Raw genomic sequence first — 21,260 nt, 5'->3', positions numbered from 1 at the left:
ACATACAAAAGGCACCTCCCGCCACCGGCTCACCAGTGTGTACCAAATAACTACAGTGACCCGGCTTTGCTTAATCACTCATTTTTAATACCGAAACCATAGTACAATACGTTACTTCACGTAGAGAAGGATAACTGAAGGAGGGAAAAGCCCCTATGCTGTCAGGATGACTCCAGAAAAGGAATTAACAGGTAAACCTAATTCCTGTCTTCCCCTCGTCATCCTGACAGCATACACATGGAGGAATACCAACAACCGAGGGCTTTAGGGGGGGGGACCACTGCTTGCAGAACTTTCCGCCCAAAGGCCGTGTCCCGGCTGGCCCCCACGTCCAGACGATAGTGTTTTACAAAGGTATGGGTGCTTGACCATGTGGCGGCTCTGCAAATCTGGTCGGTTGTCGCCTGGGCTCTCTCCGCCCAGGAACAGGCGACCGCCCTAGTAGAATGGGCTCTAACTTCGCCCGGGAGTGGGATCCCTTGGGATCTGTATGCCTCTTCTACGGCCCTCCTGACCCACCGCGCTAGGGAGTCCTTAGTAGCGGCCCCTCCTCTGCGTGGACCCTGAAATTGAATGAAGAGGTTATTAGATTTCCTAAAGGTATGTGAGACCTTTAAGTACTTCAGAACTGCTTGTCTCACGTCTAGGTTATCGAACCCCTGTTCCGTAGTGTTCCGGGGTTCCTGGCAGAAGGAGGGAAGTACTATTCTTTGCTCTCTGTGAAAGTCCGTGAGGACTTTCGGTTGAAAGAAGGGGTCGGGCCTAAACTCTATCTTGTTCGGGAAGATGGTCATATATGGGGTTTTTATAGAGAGGGCTTGGATTTCCCCGATCCGCCTGGCGGCCACTAGGAAGGCAACCTTATATGAGAGGGTCTTAACTGAGAGTTCTTCCAGGGGCTCGAAGGGGTGTGCGCAAAGGGCCTGTAAAACAAGATTCAGGTCCCATGGGGGCATGGTTCTTCTTATAAAGGGGTGAAGTCTGACTGCTCCTTTAAGGTATTTTTTGACTAGCCCATGGTCGCCTAACGGGAAGTCAAAGAAGGCTCCTAGGGCGGCCACCTGGACCTTAAGGGTACCAGGTTTTAGGCCCATGTCCAGTCCATCCTGAAGGAACTCTAGAATCTTATTAATGTCTGGTTGTTGGAGGTCGTGAATGCTGTGCCCCAACCACCTAGAGAAGGTGTCCCACACCCTGGTGTATATGTTCCTGGTGGACTCTTTGAGACTCTCACATAAGGTGGTGGTCACCCTCCCTGATAGGCCCTGGTTCAGGTATTTTACCCGCACAGCTTCCAGGCCGCTAGTCTGAACTGTCGGGCTTTTGGGCAAATCAGGGGACCCTGTTGTAGGAGGTCGTCTCTCCACGGCAGATGTAGGGGCTCCTGTGTCGATAGAGCGGCCAGGAGCGGGAACCAAGGTCTCTTGGGCCAGAACGGGGCCACCAGGATAACGGAGCCCGGGGACCCCTGGATCTTCTTTAGAACCCGAGGGATCAGGGGGATAGGTGGGAAGGCATATGTCAGGTCCCATTCCCATGCTTGGGATAGTGCGTCTATTCCCAGGGAGCCCCCGTCTGCCCCCCTGGAAAAGAACCGGGGGCACTTGTTGTTCTCCCGAGAGGCAAACAAGTCCACCTTTGGAGTCCCCCATCTTTCTGTAATCAATTGGAATGCCTCTGGATGTAGTGCCCACTCCCCAGGGTCTATCCTCCTGCGGCTGAGGTAGTCTGCCATGGCATTCTCTGGGCCCCTTACGTGGAACGCTGAAACGGAAGGCATCCGCTGCTCTATCCACCCGAGTATTTTCGCCGCCAGGTCTTGTAGTCGAGGGTTCCGAGTGGATCCCTGGTGGCGAATGAGGGACACAGTTATGTTATCCGAAAATATCTTAATGGGTCTACCCCCGATCTGTCTCGAGGTCACGGATGGCCCTCCAGACCGCGCAAAGCTCCTTGTAATTGGAGGATTGAGTGGCCTCTTTCTGGTTCCAGACCCCCTGGACATAGCGACAGCCTAAGTGGGCCCCCCAGCCAGTTGCGCTCGCGTCGGTGAAAATGGATACTGGGGATGCCGGGTCCCAACTTGTGGACCTGGCGAGGTTGGAGATAGATGTCCACCACCCCAAGGAGGACCTTACTTTGTGAGTGATGGTGACTTCCTGATCCAGGGAAGCTGGTGATTTGTCCCAGTTGCTCAGGATAAAGTCCTGGAGAGTTCTACCATGTAACTGGGCCCACGGGACTACTCCAATACAGGCTGTCATGAGACCGAGGACCCTCATGCCTCTCCTAAGGGATACTTGGGAGGCTTTTCTAGCGGGAGGGAAGAGCACTGGTGGTGTGAGTCCAGGATAACCCCTAGGAACTTTTTCCTTTGTTCGGGCTGAAGATTGGATTTGTCGAAGTTAATGATCCAACCTAGCGACTCGAACAGGTGGAGGGTGAGGTTGACCCGGTGCTGGAGTTCCGAGGGTGATCCTGCTATAAGCAGGAAATCGTCGAGGTATGGGACAATTAGTACTTTGTCCGTCCTTAGTGCTGCTACCATCTCCAATACTAGTTTGGAGAATACCCGCGGTGCGGAGGAAATCCCGAACGGCAGGCATGCGAATTGGTAATGCGAGACTGACCCTTCTATCACCAGGGCGAATCGAAGAAACTGTTGGGAGTCTGAGTGTATGGGAATATGATAATAGGCGTCTTTTAAGTCCACCATGGCCATGACGCTATCTGGTGTGATTAGGGGGATCGCTGATCTTACTGATTCCATTTTAAAATCTTCGGTATGTTATAGATTCATTCAGGTATTTCAGGTTGATTATAACTCTGTAGGCCCCGTTAGGCTTCTTAATAAGAAACAAGGGGGAGTAGCAGCCTTTGAACCGTTCTTCTGCGGGAACCGGGATAATGGCCCCCAGGGATAGTAGGTCCCGTACCCCCGACTGGAGGGCCCGGGCCGACGCGGGTGACTGGCAGGGGGTAACCACGAACCTCCGGGGAGGGGGGGCGGAAAGCTCAATTCTATAGCCCTCTGAGACCAGGCGAAGGGCCCAGGGATTGGAGGTTATTTCGTTCCATCTATTGGCGAACCCCCTAAGTCTGCCCCCCACCTGCCGGATCCCGATGGGCGGATTCTCACCCTTTCCGCCTTTGGGGTAAGACCAGCGTCCGGTTTTCCCCTTCCCCCTGTATGTTCTCGGGGGGACAAAGGGAGGAGGGTAGGAGGAGGAAGGCCGCTTGACGGGTCTCTCTGCTGGTAGCCCCTGACTTTTGTCTGAGGCCTTCTCCAGGAGTGTGTCCAGGGAAGGTCCGAAGATGCGATGTCCTTGGAAGGGCAAAGAGCAAAGCCTGTTCTTTGAGGCATTGTCCCCTGTCCAGGCTTTTACCCAGACGGCCCTCCTGGCTGTGTTCGAAAGTGCCGCCGACCGGGCCCCGAACCTTACTGACTCCATCGAGGCGTCCGCCAGGAAGCCGGTGGCCTGTTGGAGGAGGGGAAGGCAGTTGGAGATATCTTCCCTCGAACCCCTTTGCGAGACCAGGGCCTGGAGTTGGTCTAGCCAGACCGTCATGGATCTCGCTACCGACGTGGCCGTAATGTTGGTTTTCATGGTGAGGGCCGCCGACTCCCAGGCCTTCTTCATTGCCGAATCCACTCGTGAATCCAGTGGGTCCCGCAAATGGGAGATGTCCTCAAAGGGGAGGGCAGCCTTCTTCGAGACCCTGGCGACCGCCAAATCCACCTTCGGGACGGTGTCCAAGAACTCAATGTCTTCCGGGGTGAAGACCATACGCTCTTTAAACTCCTTAGGCAGGAAAAACTTGTGTTCTGCCTGTTTCCACTCGGTCAAGATAAGCTGTTTTAGGATATCATTGACCGGGAATGATGGTTTGGGCTGAGGTATGAGTCCCCGGAACAGGGTATCCTGGAGGGATGGCTGCTGCGGCGTCTGTTCCTCCACCTGCATGGTGTGACGGACCGCTGTTAGTAGCTGCCCCAGATCCGCCGATGCGAAGAAGTACTTCCTCGTGTCTTCCATGGGCGGTATGGATTCTGAGGGGGAATCTTCTAAGAACCCTTCCTCCGAGTCTGATTCTTCTATCCGTGACCGCCTTACCCTTTTCGTGGGGGGCAGAACGGAAAGAGACGAGAGAGAGGCCTCGATCTCCTCGCGGATCATAGCTCGGATGTCCGATATGCCCGAGGGGCCTTCCTCACGAACCACTTTCTCTGTGCAGGCTGCGCATAAGGGTTTGGTGTGTCCCTCGTCCAGTCGCCGCAGGCAGACTGGGCACTTGCGCACGCGCTTCTTGGCCTCTCTGCCCTTTTGTGCTTCTCTGTCCTAAGAGACGGAGACAGCAGAAAAAAAGGGGGGGTTTTCCAGCACCTGCTCCCTTCCTTACCCCTGGTGTGAGCCCCCGGAGGTTTACTCACCAGCGGGCTGCTCTCCGTGTCTTCTCTGGCCGACATCTTTACTTAGGTGCTGACCGAAGACATGTGGGGAATACCTGCTTTTTCTCCTCTTTTTTTTTTTTTGATTTTCAAATTTGGCGCCTTTTCCCTCGAGGCCCTGCCCCCCGTGACGCGGCCGTGCTGACGTCATGCCGCCGCGCCGGACCCGGGGGATACACTCTGCGTCGGGCTCTGAGGAGGGCGCATAGATGTCCGGGGATGTCGGATCGAGCGCAACCGTCGGTCCGCGCCGCGCGCTCTCCCCCCCCCCCTCGCTGGCATACCTGCTCAGCCGCCGACAGAGGATCTCTGGAAGCCGGTCCCGACGTCCAGAGCGGGTGCCTGATCCGGAGGGCGGCTTCCAAGCCCTGCAGGTACCGGGCTGTATCTTCCCAGTGCGACAACCCCACTGGGCAGCGCGCTAGGGAAGGGTTCCCCGCAGGGAACGTGGTGCTGGTCCTTGGGATCCTGCGGGTGAGGGTCCCCACGTAGGGTCTCGCCCACGCAAGCCCGACCAGAGAGTCGTCCCCCCACGGGCGGACAGGCTGCATAGGAATTTTCCTTTCTTCTTTTTCCTTGCCTCCAGCATACACCTGGAGGCTTCCGCTTGGACTGTCCTGTAGGGACAGGAAGACACTGGTGAGCCGGTGGCGGGAGGTGCCTTTTGTATGTTTTTCCGCTTCCTGTCCCAACAGGGGTCCAGTGGACATCCTCCATGTGTATGCTGTCAGGATGACGAGGGGAAAAAAGCAATTGCGCCATTTTTGGGGGAGGTTTGCTGTGACAACGTTCAGTAAAAAATAATCTGTTATTTTTATTATGTGGGTTAATATAATTACAGTGGTACCAAAATGTATAGTTTTTTTTAATGAAGTACTAAAAAAAACCACATTTGTTAAAAAGGAAAAAAAAGTGCTTTCTGTCAATATCTTTTGATCACCTTAACTTTATTTATTTTTTTAGTCGATCAGATTGTGTGAAGTTGCAGTGATTTGTAGTTTTTATTAATACCATTTTGGTGTGCATATAACTTTTTGATCTTTTTCAAAAACTGCAATTCTGACATGCATACTTTTTTTTTAAAAGCATTCAAAGTGAAGAATTAAAGGGATATGCCTGGCTTATCAGTTGGTGGACTGGGTCCCACTGCTCGGTACCCAAACCCATCAGCTGATCGTACGACTATTTCCATGTCCTGTGTTTTGCGATTCGCACCTAAGTTAGCTGTAACTCGCCAGTGTGAATCTGCCCTTAGGCTGGGTTCCCACCGAAGGGAAATCCCGCGGAAATCTCTGGGTTTGGCCGCACCGAAAAAACGCGAGATTTCCGCGGGATAAGCGCAGCTTCAAAACCCACAGCTGCAGCCACGGGTTTTGAAGTGGCTTCGCTGCCTGCATCTCTGCTGTGGCCATCTCTTCAAATAGAGAGGCCGCAGTGGGAAAAAAGAAAAAGAAACGACATGCTGCGGCTTTAAATTCCCACCGCATTGCCGGTTCCACCCGGCTTTGCCGCGACGGATTGGCCGTCCCGTGTGGACGAGATTTTTGCAAAATCTCGTCCACATGGCTGACTTAACCCGGGGATAAAAAGCCACACAGAATTTCTGCAGCAATTCTGTCCCGTGTGAACCCAGCCTTAGGGTGGAGAAAACCCATACCTGATTTGAAAGATCACAGTTTTTATTCTTTTCCTCTTCATACTTCTCACGATAAAAATCAAGCTCATCCTTCAATCTCAGCATTTTTTCCTTAAATCGCCTCCTCTCATCCTCCCGCTGCCCCTTCTCGCTTTCTCGCTGAGACTTTAGGGAGGCCGATACATTTTCAAGTTCTTTCTTTTTCTCCTCATACTTTGTCTGTAGGGCAGAAAGCTCGGAATTTAACTGGGCTGATATTTGCCGTTCCCCTTCAAGGTCTTTTTTGGCAGTGAGCAGAAGCCGGTCGTAGTACTTCTGTTTATCTTCTTTTGCTAAATCAGCAATTATAAAAAGCATTACAATTTAAAAGGGAGGTGCTGGGGTCTAATACAATATAATAAGACAACAAATGCGTTAATAAATGTTGGGCTTCATGTAATAAGAACAGAACCAGTAAACAGCGTTGTCATGTAATACAGATTTCATCTTTAGTTTGTTAAAAGTGTAAAACATATCCACAGGGAATAAGTGTCTTATTGATGGACTCTGACCCCTGCGACCACGACCCCGCCCCCACCCCCAATTACGAGACTGGGGGTTCTGTATCCCCTTTAGCAAAGAGAGTGGTTGTTTAGTGTGTGCGCTGCCACTCCACTCACTTCAATAGATAAAGACTTGATCTCTGCTTTCTCTGGCAGTCCCACTGAAGTGAATGAAGTGGCAGCACACATGCGAGACCACCACTCTTCATTTGGCGGTACACAAGACCTCTGTTCTGGCAATGGTTGGGAGTTCAAGCAGTCAGACCCCCACCAATCAGATAGTATCCCCTGTCCTATGAATAAGTTGATAATACTGGAATACCCCTCTAACAAAGAGGAATTACTGATTTCTATGCTACAACAAAAAGTTTATGAAACTGCTCACAGTTTTAGAGGGAATATATCACCTATATTTTTGCTCAATAAATCCAGAGAGACATATTCCATTTTTCATTTTCGGATTGTAGATTTCTTCTTTTTTTGTCTGTACATAACTAGGCGCACGGCCATCTTGCTTTTGCTGCAGAGATATGCTTTACAGCAGCCTCATGGGCCATTCACACAATAGACAGAAGCTGAATTCTATAGGAGACTGTTCTAGGCATGCTCTGTGACCTGTCCTTTAAACAGACTGCAGCCCATATGGTATGCACCAAACAGGAGTCTCTACAAGTTAATACCAAGACTGATAAGCCTTTCCAAGCAAGTGGTTTATTTAGTCTGCTGGTGGAGTGAAGGTTCCCATATTAGACCCCTTAAATTATGCCTTAACCCTTTCCAATCCACTGTCTGACCTCTGAAGACCTTATGATTTAAGGCTGTACAGCTTCGATGTTGGAAGACATCCGTTGGGGTTCTCTTAGGCCGCCTGCAGACGAGCGGGTCGGATCCGGCGGCGAGAATTCTCGCCGCGGGACCCGACCCGAGCGCCTGCAGAGACGAGCGCGTACTCACCCGCGCCCGGCTCTTTCATGTGCCGGCTGCTGGGCAGCCGGCGCATGCGCATACCGGAGCCGGCGGCCGGGTTAGTGACGTTTCTGTGCGAGGCTCTGCGAGCCCCGCACAAAAATAGGACATGCCGCGGTTTGTTTGCCGCGCGACATTTCGCGCGGCCGTCTGCATAGAAGTGCGTATTGTAATGCACTCCTATGCAGGCTTTGAGCGGCGGAAATCCCGCCGCGGGATTTCTGCCCGTGTGCAGGCGGCCTTACTGTATATTGCCAGCCTCTCAGCTGTCAGAGCCTATCCAACATGTCACTTTATGCAGTACTGGCTTTAGCCAGCATATAGCACCATTGTATAATGGCATAAAAAAGTTAGTCCCCTAGGAAAACCAGGATACAAATTGGATTGGAAAGGGTTAAGTGTCTGATAGGTGAATCCCCTACCTATCAGGTCAGGGGACCCCTGTTCTCCCCATATTTAGGTTAAAATTCCAAAGGATACTGCCATAAATATCTCAGATAGAAATACCCTTTTAAGATCATGGGGACCAACACTAACATTACTGATGGGTAAAAATGGATAGATCAGCGAGGATCTGACCGCTGGAACCACCACAGATCCCGAGAACAGGGGTTCCCTCTTCCCAGTCATCCTCACTCCCTGGTTTATTCTTTCATGGCAATGAACTGCCGCTCCATTTAGTGTCAATGGGACTGCCAGAGATGGCCAGGCACTGTACTTTATCATCTTCGGCAATCCCATTGACACGAAGTGAGGCGGCAGTGCACTTGCGTGACCCTCTCCTCTGTTCATTGCCATAGGAGAATAAATCGGTAAGTGAGGAGGGTGTGGAAAATAGTCCCCCACCGATTTATCAGTTTTCAACCATCTAGCGGATGGGTGAAAACGTGTGTACAGACTATCCCTTTAAAGGGGTTGTCTCGCGGCAGCAAGTGGGGGTATACACTTCTGTATGGCCATATTAATGCACTTTGTAATGTACATTGTGCATTAAATATGAGCCATACAGAAGTTATTCACTTACCTGCTCCGTTGCTAGCCTTCCCGTCTCCATGGATCCGTCTAATTCTGATGTCTTCTGGCGTTTTTAGACGCGCTTGCGCTGTGCAGTCTTCTGCTTCTTGTTTGGCCCCGGCACGAGCGGCGTTCTGGCTCCGCCCCCCTTCTACACGTCATCGCGTAGCTCTGCCCCGTCACGTGTGCCGATTCCAGCCAATCAGGAGGCTCGAATCAGCAATGGAACGCACAGAGCCCATGGTGCACCATGGGAGAAGACCCGCGGTGCACCATGGGAGAAAACCACAGTGCATCCCTGGGAAAGGACCGGCGGCCATCTTTGGAGAAGAATTTTATAACTCCATATTTCATCGGATCGGTGAGTAGCAAGCGGTTTTAGGCCGGGGGGGGGGGGGGGGGGGGGGTGTGACAGGGGGAATGGCGTAATGTTAAATTTTGAGGTTTGCCGCGAGACAACCCCTTTAAGTATGTGAATTATTTATACTTCAATTATATAGTGAATAGGGAACTCTAGTAAAGTCAAAGGGAGAAGAGAAAATTAAAATTGAAGATTGCACCATCCTACCATCGGAGATGCTCTCTTTTGCTTGAGTCTGCTTGGCATTGGCGACTTGTTGCTGCAGGTCCCCTATATGAGCCATTAACCCTTGTACATACGTCTCTCGTTGCTGGTCATACACCAGCCACTGCTTGTTCTTTTCCAGGGCCTACATGACATGAAGAAAGAAATACCGAACACTAATGAGTTATTCTGGCACTATAGACACTGCTGTTCCATCTGTAGTTCATTAAATAGAGATGTACTGTGTGGGCAAATCTGGTATTCAGTATTGCAATGCACGCTCTTAGAAGCAGGAACAAAAAAACAAAACAAAAAAAAAAAAACGCATGAATCTGAGAGATTCCAACAAGGGCCAAATTGTGACATCTAGACAACTGGGTCTGAGTATGCCCAAAACAGCAGGTCTTGTGGTGCGATCCTGGTATGTAGTAGTTAGTACTAAAGTGGCCAAAGGAGGCCAACTGATGAACGTGCAACGGGGTCATTGCTACCCAAGACTGGATGTGCACAGGGAATGAATCTAGACTATTTGGACCGATCCACAGATGAGCAACTATAATACAAATTAATGAAGAGATACTGCCAGCTATTAGAGTGGCCCGGAGGGTCCTACAGGATAGCCACATACTCATGAGTCCTGGAATACCTTGCAATGTGCTCCTGCGGAGACATAGGGGGTATCGTACAGAGGAGACCCAGTCTTTCCCCTACTTCAGGGGCTAAGGCTAATCTGCCTGGCAACAGCCTGTTCCTCATTCAATTCTCTCATTGGTAGAGGGGGGGGGGGGGGGGGGGGGGGGGGGGAGTAGAGACAAGCCTGGGAAAGTGAGCAGGGCAAGGCAGGATGTGGGGCGGAGAATAGAGAGAAAGTGCAGGAAGGGGCAGGAAGTGAAGGAGGAATGAGGTGGTGTGTTGTCGTCGGGACATGGAGGGGAGAGGTGGTGTGTTGTCGTCGGGACATGGAGGGGAGAGGTGGTGTGTTGTCGTCGGGACATGGAGGGGAGAGGTGGTGTGTTGTCGTCGGGACATGGAGGGGAGAGGTGGTGTGTTGTCGTCGGGACATGGAGGGGAGAGGTGGTGTGTTGTCGTCGGGACATGGAGGGGAGAGGTGGTGTGTTGTCGTCGGGACATGGAGGGGAGAGGTGGTGTGTTGTCGTCGGGACATGGAGGGGAGAGGTGGTGTGTTGTCGTCGGGACATGGAGGGGAGAGGTGGTGTGTTGTCTTTAGGACATGGAGGGGAGAGGTGGTGTGTTGTCTTTAGGACATGGAGGGGAGAGGTGGTGTGTTGTCATTAGGACATGGAGGGGAGAGGTGGTGTGTTGTCATTAGGACATGGAGGGGAGAGGTGGTGTGTTGTCATTAGGACATGGAGGGGAGAGGTGGTGTGTTGTCATTAGGACACGGAGGGGAGAGGTGGTGTGTTGTCATTAGGACATGGAGGGGAGAGGTGGTGTGTTGTCATTAGGACATGGAGGGGAGAGGTGGTGTGTTGTCATTAGGACATGGAGGGGAGAGGTGGTGTGTTGCAGAGCAGCAGAAGTTGATGGCGCTAATAGTCCAAATAGGAATACACAAGCATTCAGGACAAGCGCAGAGTGGATTACAAGGATCTGGGAACGGTCTACACAACAGTGAGTGTACAAGCTCCTGTTAAATGCAAAAGTCAGGGAAAATGCAGGCGGCCATATCCAAGTAACTTCATCATCCGCTAAGTAATCCTTAGGAATACATCCTTCAGATAACTAGGACTGAGGAGATTAGTCCTGGGTAATTTTGAATAGGGAGAGCGTGTTAAAGAGAAATTGTTTCTGATATTCTGTACTTGAAGCATCGTTTGATGCAACTGCAAGATAAGTCTGCCGCACTGTGAACCGTTAATTGTTGGTGTGTTAACAAGAGCTTAGTAAACTGTGTACCTTCTATGCCTTCTTTCTTCTGTACTGCGGACGTGCCAGGTGTCACACATGTGCCGTACAGATTTTTTTTCCAGATCTCCTGCTCTTCCAGCGGAATCCACAACCAATGTCAATTGCGGGCAGCTGTGGGTCGGACGGCTTCTGTTGACTTCAATGGAAGCAGTCCGTGCGTGAACCATGTAAAATGGAGCATGCTGCGATTTTTCATCCGCGAGTGGAAACCACAATTGCTTTTTCTCGTGTGCATGAAGAATCGTTTTTCCATAGCATGCTATGGAGGGTTATTGCTGCGGAATCGGGAGATGGACCCCTTCTCCAGATTCCGCAGCAAAAATCCACCCATGGACATGAGGCCTTAGGTATGAACTGCTCACATTAAGTATTTGAGATATTTTTAAACTTTTCTCATTTGTTGTCTGTACTCTTATTTTTGAGGATATTGTCCCAGTCAATAAGGTTAAGGGCATCTCTGAGCTGGTCGAACTTTGCCTTCCTAAAGTTTATATTTTTTGTAGCTCCCCGATAAAACTTGCCTTAACAAGCCGTGCGGCCAATCAGGGCTGTTAACCCTTTAAATGCCACTGCCAAATCTGACAGCGGCATTTAAATCCCCCCGCAATGAGATCAGGAGAGCCGTGCGGGTGTCATGGCAGTCGTGGTCCTTCTATATAGACTCATCTCTCACACATACATCTTCCCAGAGTGTGGGCTTTAAATATGATTTTACATAAAGACAAACCCTTTTGAACAGACTATAGCCCTGTAAGTTCACTGTCCAGTCAGACCATCCAACCAGGTCTCCGTTATTCCCACTATGTCACATTCTTTCACACGAGCGGATATAGTCAACGGCGTTTTTACATTTTCACACCCACTCCGTATAAGCGCCTGAATAGGCGTTTTTCCGCGATCATGGCCAGCGGTTTCTTGTCCATTTACACCACCGCGAGCGTCATTTTTAGCGAAATAATACGCTGCACCCCAGAAAATCCTCTCTCTGCCAAAATCCTTGAGATGCCTTCCAGTGCTTATACAGAGGCACATGTAAGCTTGTCGCAGCGTTGGACGCTGCAAAAATGCCTCCCCCTCCCTTCTTTTTCCTGCCCCTATAGGAGTCTATGGGACCCGCTGGCGTATATTGACCAAAAGATAGTTCCAGAACTATCTTTTTGGCCACCGTATATACGCCAGATGTATTTCGGCTACCTATGTTCCATCTTTCACGGTACCGACGTATTTACGCGCCGTATGATCGGTCATATGAATGAAAGCATTAGGAACCAATGCTTCACATGGATAGCGGTAATACACCCGGGCATAAAAATGCACTCGTATGAAAGTGCCCTTATTGGTAAGACTTTTAGCATTACTCATTATACAGTTTAGAAGATTTTGGTTATTTTTTATTTTAGTTTAAGTGTCTCTCTATTAACTATTCTGCCAGTTCTAACTATACTAACCCCTCCCACCGCTCCATCCACATTCTTAATTATTACTCCCAAGTCACACTACCTTCCCCTCTGGCTCTCTGGTTGCCTTCCCCCACCCCAGTCCCTAGTTTGAGCACTCCAACCATCTAGCCATTTTCACCTCCAGCACAGCTGCACCCCCTCATTGAGATGTAGCCCGTCCCTACGGTAAAACGTGTAGCCAAATATTTAAGTCAGCCCAGTTCTTCAGGAAACCAAATCCCTCCTTCTTACTCCAATTCTGGAGCTACTTGTTTAGGTCCCTAATTTCCCACTACCTTTCTGCTGTGGCACAGGTAGTCTTTCAGAGACTACTACTTTGGAGGTCCTTGCCCTAAGCTTACATCTTAGGTCCATGAAATTGCTTTTAGGAATCTTCCACCTAACTCTCACTTTGTCATTAGGGCCAAAGGGAACAATAACCATTGGGTCCTCAACAGCCCCTCCCAGTAATCTGTCAACATGATCTGCAATGCATCCAACTCGAGCGCCAGGAAGAGAACACACTGTTTGCTGATCCCAGTCTTTGTGGCAGATTTCCCCATCTGTCCTCCTAATAATGGAGTCTCTCACTTTCAGGACTCATCTAGTCTGCCATGCATTCCCATTTCCCCTTCTTACTGGAGCAGACATCCCCCTGGTGGTCAGAGGCTATTTTGTGCTGCAGCACTGCTAATCCTGTAATGGCATTCCCCTTATCTGCCAACTTTACAAACTTGTTGGGGTGTGCCAGTTCAGGACTAGCCTCGCTGGATCTCTTCCTTCTAGCCCTTTTATCACCCAGCTAGCGGCCTGCTCTTCCATACTACCTTCCACCCCCATATCTGTTCCAGCGAGTGCAAACTCAGTGAGCAGCAAACTCCTTCCCATGTTGCTAGGATCCGGACTTTCAAACGCACAACATGCTCACATTTTGTACAGCAGTATGCACCCTCGAACGGCAGGCACAAGATGTACACTGGACGGCATTGTCAATGATGGAGTACATTCTAAGTGTGGATCGTACACAAAGGTAAAATATGCAAAAATTCAAATAGATAACTAGTAAATAAATAGAAGTGACAAATCCAAAGCCCCTGAATCCAAATCCCCACACCTAAATAGCAATACCGTTTAAATAGCCGTACCGTTCAGTACTGAACAGCCGCTATTTAAACTATTACGATAAGCGATCCATCATTTATGCTGCATAAACGATGGACGATGAGCTGATCGATTATCGTTCAGTTTAAATAGCGGCAGTTTAGTATTAACGGCTGCTGTGTTATGTCAATCGAGAGGGACAGGGGAGAGCAAGGGGAGGGAAATCTCCTGCAGCCTCCCCGCTGAGAGCTAATGATACTAGTTCCCGGGGACAAGTGTCGGGCATTGTTTGCCCGACACTCGTCCCGTCTAAAAGGACCTTAAAGGAGTTGTCCTGTGGCCAAAACGAAAAAATTTTCACACCCGTCCCCCATGTTAAGCAAGCATCACAAACTACCCCTGTAAATCGTTTTTTTAGAGCGTTTCTACTCACCATGAAGCTGTTTCATGAAATTATAAAAATCTTCTTCCAAGATGGCCACCATCATTTCCCAAGGTGCACCGCTGGTCTTCTCCCATGGTGCACCGTGGATGTTCTTCTCCAGTCTGAACTCCACTGCCGATTACAGCCACCTCATTGGCTGATCGGCACCACGTGACGGGGCGGAGCTACGCGATGACGCTGAGAAGGGGAGGAGCCAGGACGCAGCTTGTGAGCCCGGACCATACAGAAGAGGATTTCTCTCTGCGCAAGCGCGACTGTTGCGGCGACCAGAGGAGAGGTTTGGTAGTTGCCATGGAGACGGGGATGCCAGCACCGGAGGGGGTAAGTGTATAACTTCTGTATGGCCAATATTTAATGCACGATGTATATTACAAAGTGCATTAATATGGCGATACAGAAGTGCATAACTGCACTTGCTTCTGCGGGAGAACCCCTTTAAGTTATATTTTTTCATTTTGCTCAGTTATGTCCTTGTATTTGCCATAAAGCAGATCTCAGAAGCTGCTGTAACAGTAACTCAAAACTAGAAGTCTCCATAATCATATAAAGAAAACACTGTAATGCTCATGAACTCTATACATTGTTGCTTGCTCATGACCAAACACTCACGTCTTTTAATTGAGCCTCCAGGATGCAGACGCTGTTCATCTCTTCTGTCTTGGATGGATTCTGGAAAAATAAATAAATCATTATATTGTAATCTATTTTCATCAGTATGCACAGACATAAGTATGGCTTATTGGTCATCAGATGACAACAGGGCAAGTCTGTGGGATGGCTTCTCTCTATTGTTACCATCATGAGAGACTATGAATAAGTAAATCTCCAACCTCCAAATAGCTGGGTTTAAATATTAGGGAATGTCAGGGTTGGGTCCCACACAGGAGCCACCGGGTGACCACCAATGTCTAAAATTTGACTGCAAGGCAGATTTTCTAATAATGTCTATGGGCTCATGCACATGGCCTTATTGCGTATTTCAGTCTGTGAATACACAGTATATTTATGGACCAAAATACATTGATTTCTTACGTAAATACACTGGTTTCTTGAGTACTTACACAAGCCCATTGATTTCAGTTACTGCATTTTTCCGTGTACAAGATGCTGTTTTTTGCCCGTTTTTTCGGGTTAAAAGTCAACCTGTGTCTTATACACAGGGGGCTGGCTCAGGAGGGTGGGGGGGGGGGGGGTGTCTTATACTTGCCTAGCAGCCGACGTTCTGGTCCCTTGTGATGGCCTGCGGTGCTGCTGCAGGCTGCCGTGTACTTCTGCACTCCGACAGAGCAGTTCTTCCTGGAAGCGGGGCCTGAATACCTCGCCTCCAGCAAGCTAATGCTCTGATTGGCTGACACTATGCTGGATTAACCAATCACGGTCATTCAATTGCATCATTAAAGTTTACAGTACATTAGAAGCCAAAATCAATACAGACATCCTACAAAAAGTCAATTTACACAACGCTTATTGCTCAAAATCCATTCAAAACGAAGAAATTTGAGGGATAATCTTTCAGTGTAAATGCGAAAAAAACAAAACCTGCACATTTGTTGTTAGAGGTCATTTAAGCTGACTTTTCAGTCAGTTTTAAAAGACCTCGTTAGCTCGCTGGCTTGTTGTTCCGTATAAATGCTCTCCCCTCAGCGTTCCCATAGGTGGTGAAGCGAGGAACCCGCAAGCGAACAGCAAGTCTTAGTTTAACCCCTTAGTGACCAAGCATGTTTGCGCCTTAATGACCAGGCCAAATTTTGCAAATCTGACCGGTCCCTTTAACATGAAAAAATACCAGAAAGGTTTTGCATATCCAAGCGATTCTGACATTGTTTTTTCGCCACATATTGTACTTCATTTAGGCGGAAAAAATAGACCGATAGAATTTGTGTTTATTTATTAAAAGCGCCAAAATTGGGAAAATTTTGAAAAAAAAAAAATCGTCATTTTTTTACATTTCCAACTGCAATATCTTAAATATGTGCAAATATAATATAGAAATTTTTGCTAAGATTTATATTTCCACCCGTTTATTTTGGATGCACATTGGAAAAAACGGTCATTTTTTTTTTTTTAACCATTTAGGAGACGTACAAATTTAACATTACTTTTTAGCATTTTGAGGAACACTGTTTTCCTACACTAAGCCAAGATTGGAAAGGCTCATGAGTGTCAGAATAATAGATACCCCCCCGAAAGAGTGAGCGGCCGGGCCGTTTTAAAGCCGCCGCGGCTTAAACCGCGGCGGTAAACTCGCGGTTTTTGCTGCGGCCAAACCGCGATATTTCTGACGGGAATACGCCCCATGTGAACCCTGCCTAAGTGTATTCACTGAGGGGTGTCATGAGTATTTTGACCCCACAGTTTTTTTCAGGAATTCATTCAATTAAGAGGAGAAAAAGTACAATTTCATATTTTTGCAAATCTATTATTTTAAATACATATTTTTTTCCTATAGTTTACATGAAAATGAGGATTTACACCCCAAAATGGATACCCCTGTTTCTCCCGTGTTCAGAAACATACCCATTGTGGCCCTGATGTTATATCTGAGTCCACAACGGGGCCCAAAATTAGAGGAGTAGTCAGTGTCTTTCAAAACAGAAATTTTGCTTGAAGTCCTTTTTGGCCCCATAGCACACATGTCGAGTTCTTGAGCGCCCAAAACCATAGAAAACCCACATAAATGACCCCATTTTAAAAACTAGACCCCTTAAGGAATTCATCCCAGGGGTGTACGGCATATTTTGACCCCACAGTTTTTGAATGAATTCAAGCCAAGCAAAAGGAAAAAATTATGATTTTCGTTTTTTTGGCAATTCTGTCATTTTAAAAACAGCTTTTTTTTGTACAGCACACATATGAAGGAAGACTTGCACCCAAAAATGGATACCCGTTTGTGCCGTTTTCAGAAATATACCCATTGTGGCCCTAATATTATGTCCGCATGCACAACGGGGCCCAAAATGAAAGGAGTAATCAGTGGCTTTCAGAACATAGATTTTGCTTAAAGTCCTTTTAGGCCCCATTGCCCACTTGTAGAGTTCTTGAGCGCCCAAAACCATAGAGAACCCCCACAAATTACCCCATTTTGAAAACTAGACCCCTTAACGAGTTTATCTAGGGGTGTACTGTGTATTTTAACCCTACAATTTTTGAATAGATCTAAGCAAAGAAGAAAAAAATTACGATTTTCATTTTTTGGGCTATTGCATCAATTTAAAAACAGTTTTTTTTGTACAGCACACAAATGAAGACTCACCCCAAAATGGATACCCCTGTTTGTCCCGTGTTCAGAAACATAGCCCTAATCTACTTACAGGACACATAGCTCAGCCTACAATGAAAGGAGCACCTGTTGGATTTCAGGGTACAACTGAATAAATTCCAGGTCCCATCGCCCACTTATAGAGCCATTGAGCGGCCAAAACAATAAAGAACCCCCTCAAATGACCCCATTTTGAGAACTAGACCCCTTAACAAATTCATCCAGGGGTGTACTGCGTATTTTGACCCCACAGTATTTGAATGAATCTAAGCAAAGCAGAAGGAAAAAGTTACGATTTTCATTTCTTTGGCAATTTTTTAAATTTAAAAACAGTTTTTTCGTACAGTGTACATAGGAATGAAGACGTTCACCCCAAAATGGATACCCCCGTTTGTCCCGAGTTCAGAAACATACCCATTGTGTTACAGGACCCATGGCAAGGCCTATAAAGAAGGGAACACCCGTTGGATTTCAGGGCACAACTGAATAAATTCCAGGCCCCATTGCTTATTTGTACGGAATAAAAATTGACTCCCTAAAAATACCCCCCCCCCTCCGCGCGCTTTTTGGCGTTCGCAAATCTTAGATAAAAGTAATAATGTGAACTGTGTGGTATTTCCAAAGACAAGGGTAATTACGGAGGCTGGTTGGAATGGGCCCATGGGGCAATAAAACCGGGTATCCCCCCTCCTCTCATGCTTTTTGGGGGGTATTTCGTGACCTCAGTGGCAGGTATGGGGTGTAAAAAGTGGCGTTCCGCGAGTCTCCGTAAGCTTGATGAGGTGCGGCGGTCTCACACAGAAGGCGCTCAACAAGCTGCTCCTGGAACTGCAGGAAGGCGAGCGTTCTCGGGGCTTCTGGTAAATTACGTATTACCGGTAGCGGTCTGAGTAACGCCGGGCTCACGCAGCCGTATGTGGAATCCGCTTGTGAATTTGCCTGTAAAAGGGCCTTAAGTCCTGGCACTTATGTGTAGTTTTGCTTATTGTCATGCACTTAAAATGCATTATGTGAGCTTTGGCGGGTTGCTTACACTGAAATTTGTGGCTGGAGTAGTTCTCAGCATTGATCAGCACCGCTCCCCTCTGCTCTGTCAGAGGGGATGTAATCACACCTACTCAATACTACACAATGCTCTCTGCATCTCCTCACTGTTTACTACTGGGGGAGAGACTGGCAGTGCTATCTCTAGCTCAATTAACACCATGGTGAGAGATCAGATGCACTAAAACAGAGCTGAATCGTACAATGATGGGTGGAGAGCACAACAAAACTGTACTAGAAGGTGCAGCATGCTGGGCGTGGGGGCTGGAGAGATGATCAGCATCTCCCTACACTGCCCTGTGTAATAAGGTTTCTACCTCCACACATCACAGGGGTTTTTTTATCCTCATTTACTACTTATACGTTGGAGTGACTGTAACAAACAGGCTGATTTCCACACACTGTACCTCCCTGTGGGGAAGAATCAGAAATTTACAAATGACAATGTACCGGATTTCTTCCTGTCACTGCAGAAAGCCCATGAGTGGTCGTGTCTCTGAAATCCCTTGCTGTGCAATGTGCCCACCTCCCAGCATGCTTGTATCGCTGAGCGGGCTAGAGAAGGGGCTGAGAACCAGCCATCAGTTTACTCTCCCTGATCAATTTTGCTAATCTGTCAGTCCTCCAGTCTGCAGTGCCTTGGATAACACTACAAGCACCGAAACGAAACAAAAATTTTTAATGAAAACTAATTACAAAAAGTTCTTTAATCAATATGTCTTTAGAAATAAAGGGGGAAAAAAGGAGTGCAAAGGTGTACATAGCCTTTAAAAATAGTTCCATTGACAAATACAACAAAACAAGCCCTCAGACAGCTATATTGGGAGAAAAATAAGTGAATGAGTGCAGGACTCTTGGCCACATTGCATCCACTACATGAGACTAAACGCACACGGGGCAGACATTTTATTTTTATTCTGCTGGATAGAAGACTAGAAAAGGGACAGAAAATAAGTGAAGTGAAGACCAGAGGTCTCCATCTCACATACTGACCCCTATAGTTCTATCCCTATGTAGTTTCCTGCATATAGACAAGCAAAGACAGAACCAGCGCTAGAAAGGAATACCATCATGTGAAAACAGCCTCAGACAGGGGTGACCGGAACAGAACCACAAGCATTCGTGTTACTGCGGGCTTCTTCCGAAGACTGGGATTTTGTCCCGTTTTGTGGTTGTGACAGTCACGGCTGGAAAACGGGATAGTCAACACCACAGATATCAATGGTTTCGTTTTCACTAGCAGGATTCTCGTATATGTTTATACTACGCGAGAGAAAAGATAGGAATTGCCCCATCTTTCTCGCACATAGTTTTTCTACATGCAAAAAAGATAAGACATGCCCTACCTTCCTGCTTTTTAAAAAATACAAATTGGCAAGCAACAGCGCAGAGTTTTAGTAGTAAAAAAAACAAAAAACAAAAACAGAATGCTGGTTCGAGGGCTAATACGCCATGTAGTGGTGAGCAAATTAGCGCATGTACCCGACTGCCTGCAGTTTACGGGTAAATATTTGCTTCACATTTATCAGTGTGACTACAATATAGCAGCAATTTGTTATTTCTGGCACATATACATAATCAGTATCATCATGCTTTCCTTTTAACATTCTCTACAGCCTATGGGGAACCTCAGGCTAAAGACAGAGAAATGTCGCCATCTTGTGGAAGCAGCAAGCTTATACCAGAATACTTTAGCCCTGTTTACACCACGTTTGCTCTGTACACCTCTCTTGGGGGGTACCAGTTCTCATTGAGAAGACCACTAGTAGGTAAAAAGAATCTTACATGTAATGTTCCCTTGGGGAAAAAAATTCTATTCATGTTTCCAGGCTCCACAAAAGGTAGCCATTCACAAAAGTATGCCCCATAAAGAACAGTAAAGAGTAGACAGACAGGTCCCTACCTCATTTTGCCCTGAAGGTGCAGGTAGACAAGGGCTATGAGCAATTACAGATACTGATCGCTGTACCTGAATGAGCTCCAATCCATCCGATTGGCAGCCGATTGTCTGCAACCCTTTCCTCCATAGCCTCTCCACCTACCTTATGACTGATGTCTACAGCTCCAATTAAATGGGTTGTGCCAAGTTAAAGTTATACCCAATCAATTGGAAACTTTATGATTGCAGGGACCACCAGAAATCCTCAGAACAGTAATCCCAAAGTGTACTGCGTGACTGGGCAGAAGTCGTACATGCATGCACCTCTATTAATTTCAATGGGAGGACCAGAAATTGCTGAGTACGAGTGTTCGGCAATCTCCAGAGCTGTAATTAAAATGAGTTGAGCCACAAGCATGCATGTGCAGCCGACACTTTAGGTGCCTTCAGGACGCCTGAACTGAAGATCAGTGGTGGTCCGAGCAGCTGGATCAGCATGGATCACACAGTATACAGTGGATAGGGGATAACTTTATAACTTGGCACAGCCTTTATCATCAACTGGATGGATTGCTGCTAATTTACATATAGTGGGATGTATTTACTAATATACTATATAAACGCTTCAGTGCAGATAGTCCCCGACTTGCGAACGTTCGATTTACGAACTTCGCAAGATGCGAACAATCTGTCCTGCACAGTATGATGTAATGCTATGGCATTACATTATTGCTGTGCAGGGACCAGATCGCGGGACACTGTCCGGTTGCTAGGCAGCTGGGGGCCCTCTGAAGGGCCCTAAGGCTGCCTATCCAGAGCGCCTATCTAGCGTCCCGCGATCTTATCACGGGACACTGTACAGGGCCCCTGAACGTCGGGTGCAGGCTGTTCTTACAGCCGGCACTACCAGTTCCAACGAGCCGCGCCGCTCGTCGGAACTGTTACCGCCGGGTGCCGGCTGTAAAAACAGCCTGCACCCAACGTTGTATGG

The 21,260-nt window shown here is 48.0% G+C and overlaps 1 protein-coding gene across 2 annotated transcripts in view; it reads right to left on the bottom strand.

The window, feature by feature from the left end:
• CEP55 (centrosomal protein 55) overlaps positions 1 to 21,260 on the bottom strand; it is a 32,217-nt gene that overhangs the window by 3,464 nt on the left and 7,493 nt on the right. For both annotated transcript variants that reach the window (XM_066600970.1, XM_066600971.1), the window contains 3 exons: positions 14,697 to 14,756; positions 9,177 to 9,318; positions 6,108 to 6,418 (listed from right to left, as the gene is read on the bottom strand). In XM_066600970.1, coding sequence (XP_066457067.1) covers positions 6,108 to 6,418; positions 9,177 to 9,318; positions 14,697 to 14,756 — 513 coding nt within the window. The remainder of the gene's footprint in view (positions 1 to 6,107; positions 6,419 to 9,176; positions 9,319 to 14,696; positions 14,757 to 21,260) is intronic.

This window comes from Eleutherodactylus coqui, chromosome 4 (genome assembly GCF_035609145.1).
Source record: "Eleutherodactylus coqui strain aEleCoq1 chromosome 4, aEleCoq1.hap1, whole genome shotgun sequence".
NCBI classification, from domain to species: domain Eukaryota; kingdom Metazoa; phylum Chordata; class Amphibia; order Anura; family Eleutherodactylidae; genus Eleutherodactylus; species Eleutherodactylus coqui.
Note: the sequence above shows the minus strand (reverse complement) of the source record. Positions and strands in the feature narration are given on the sequence as shown.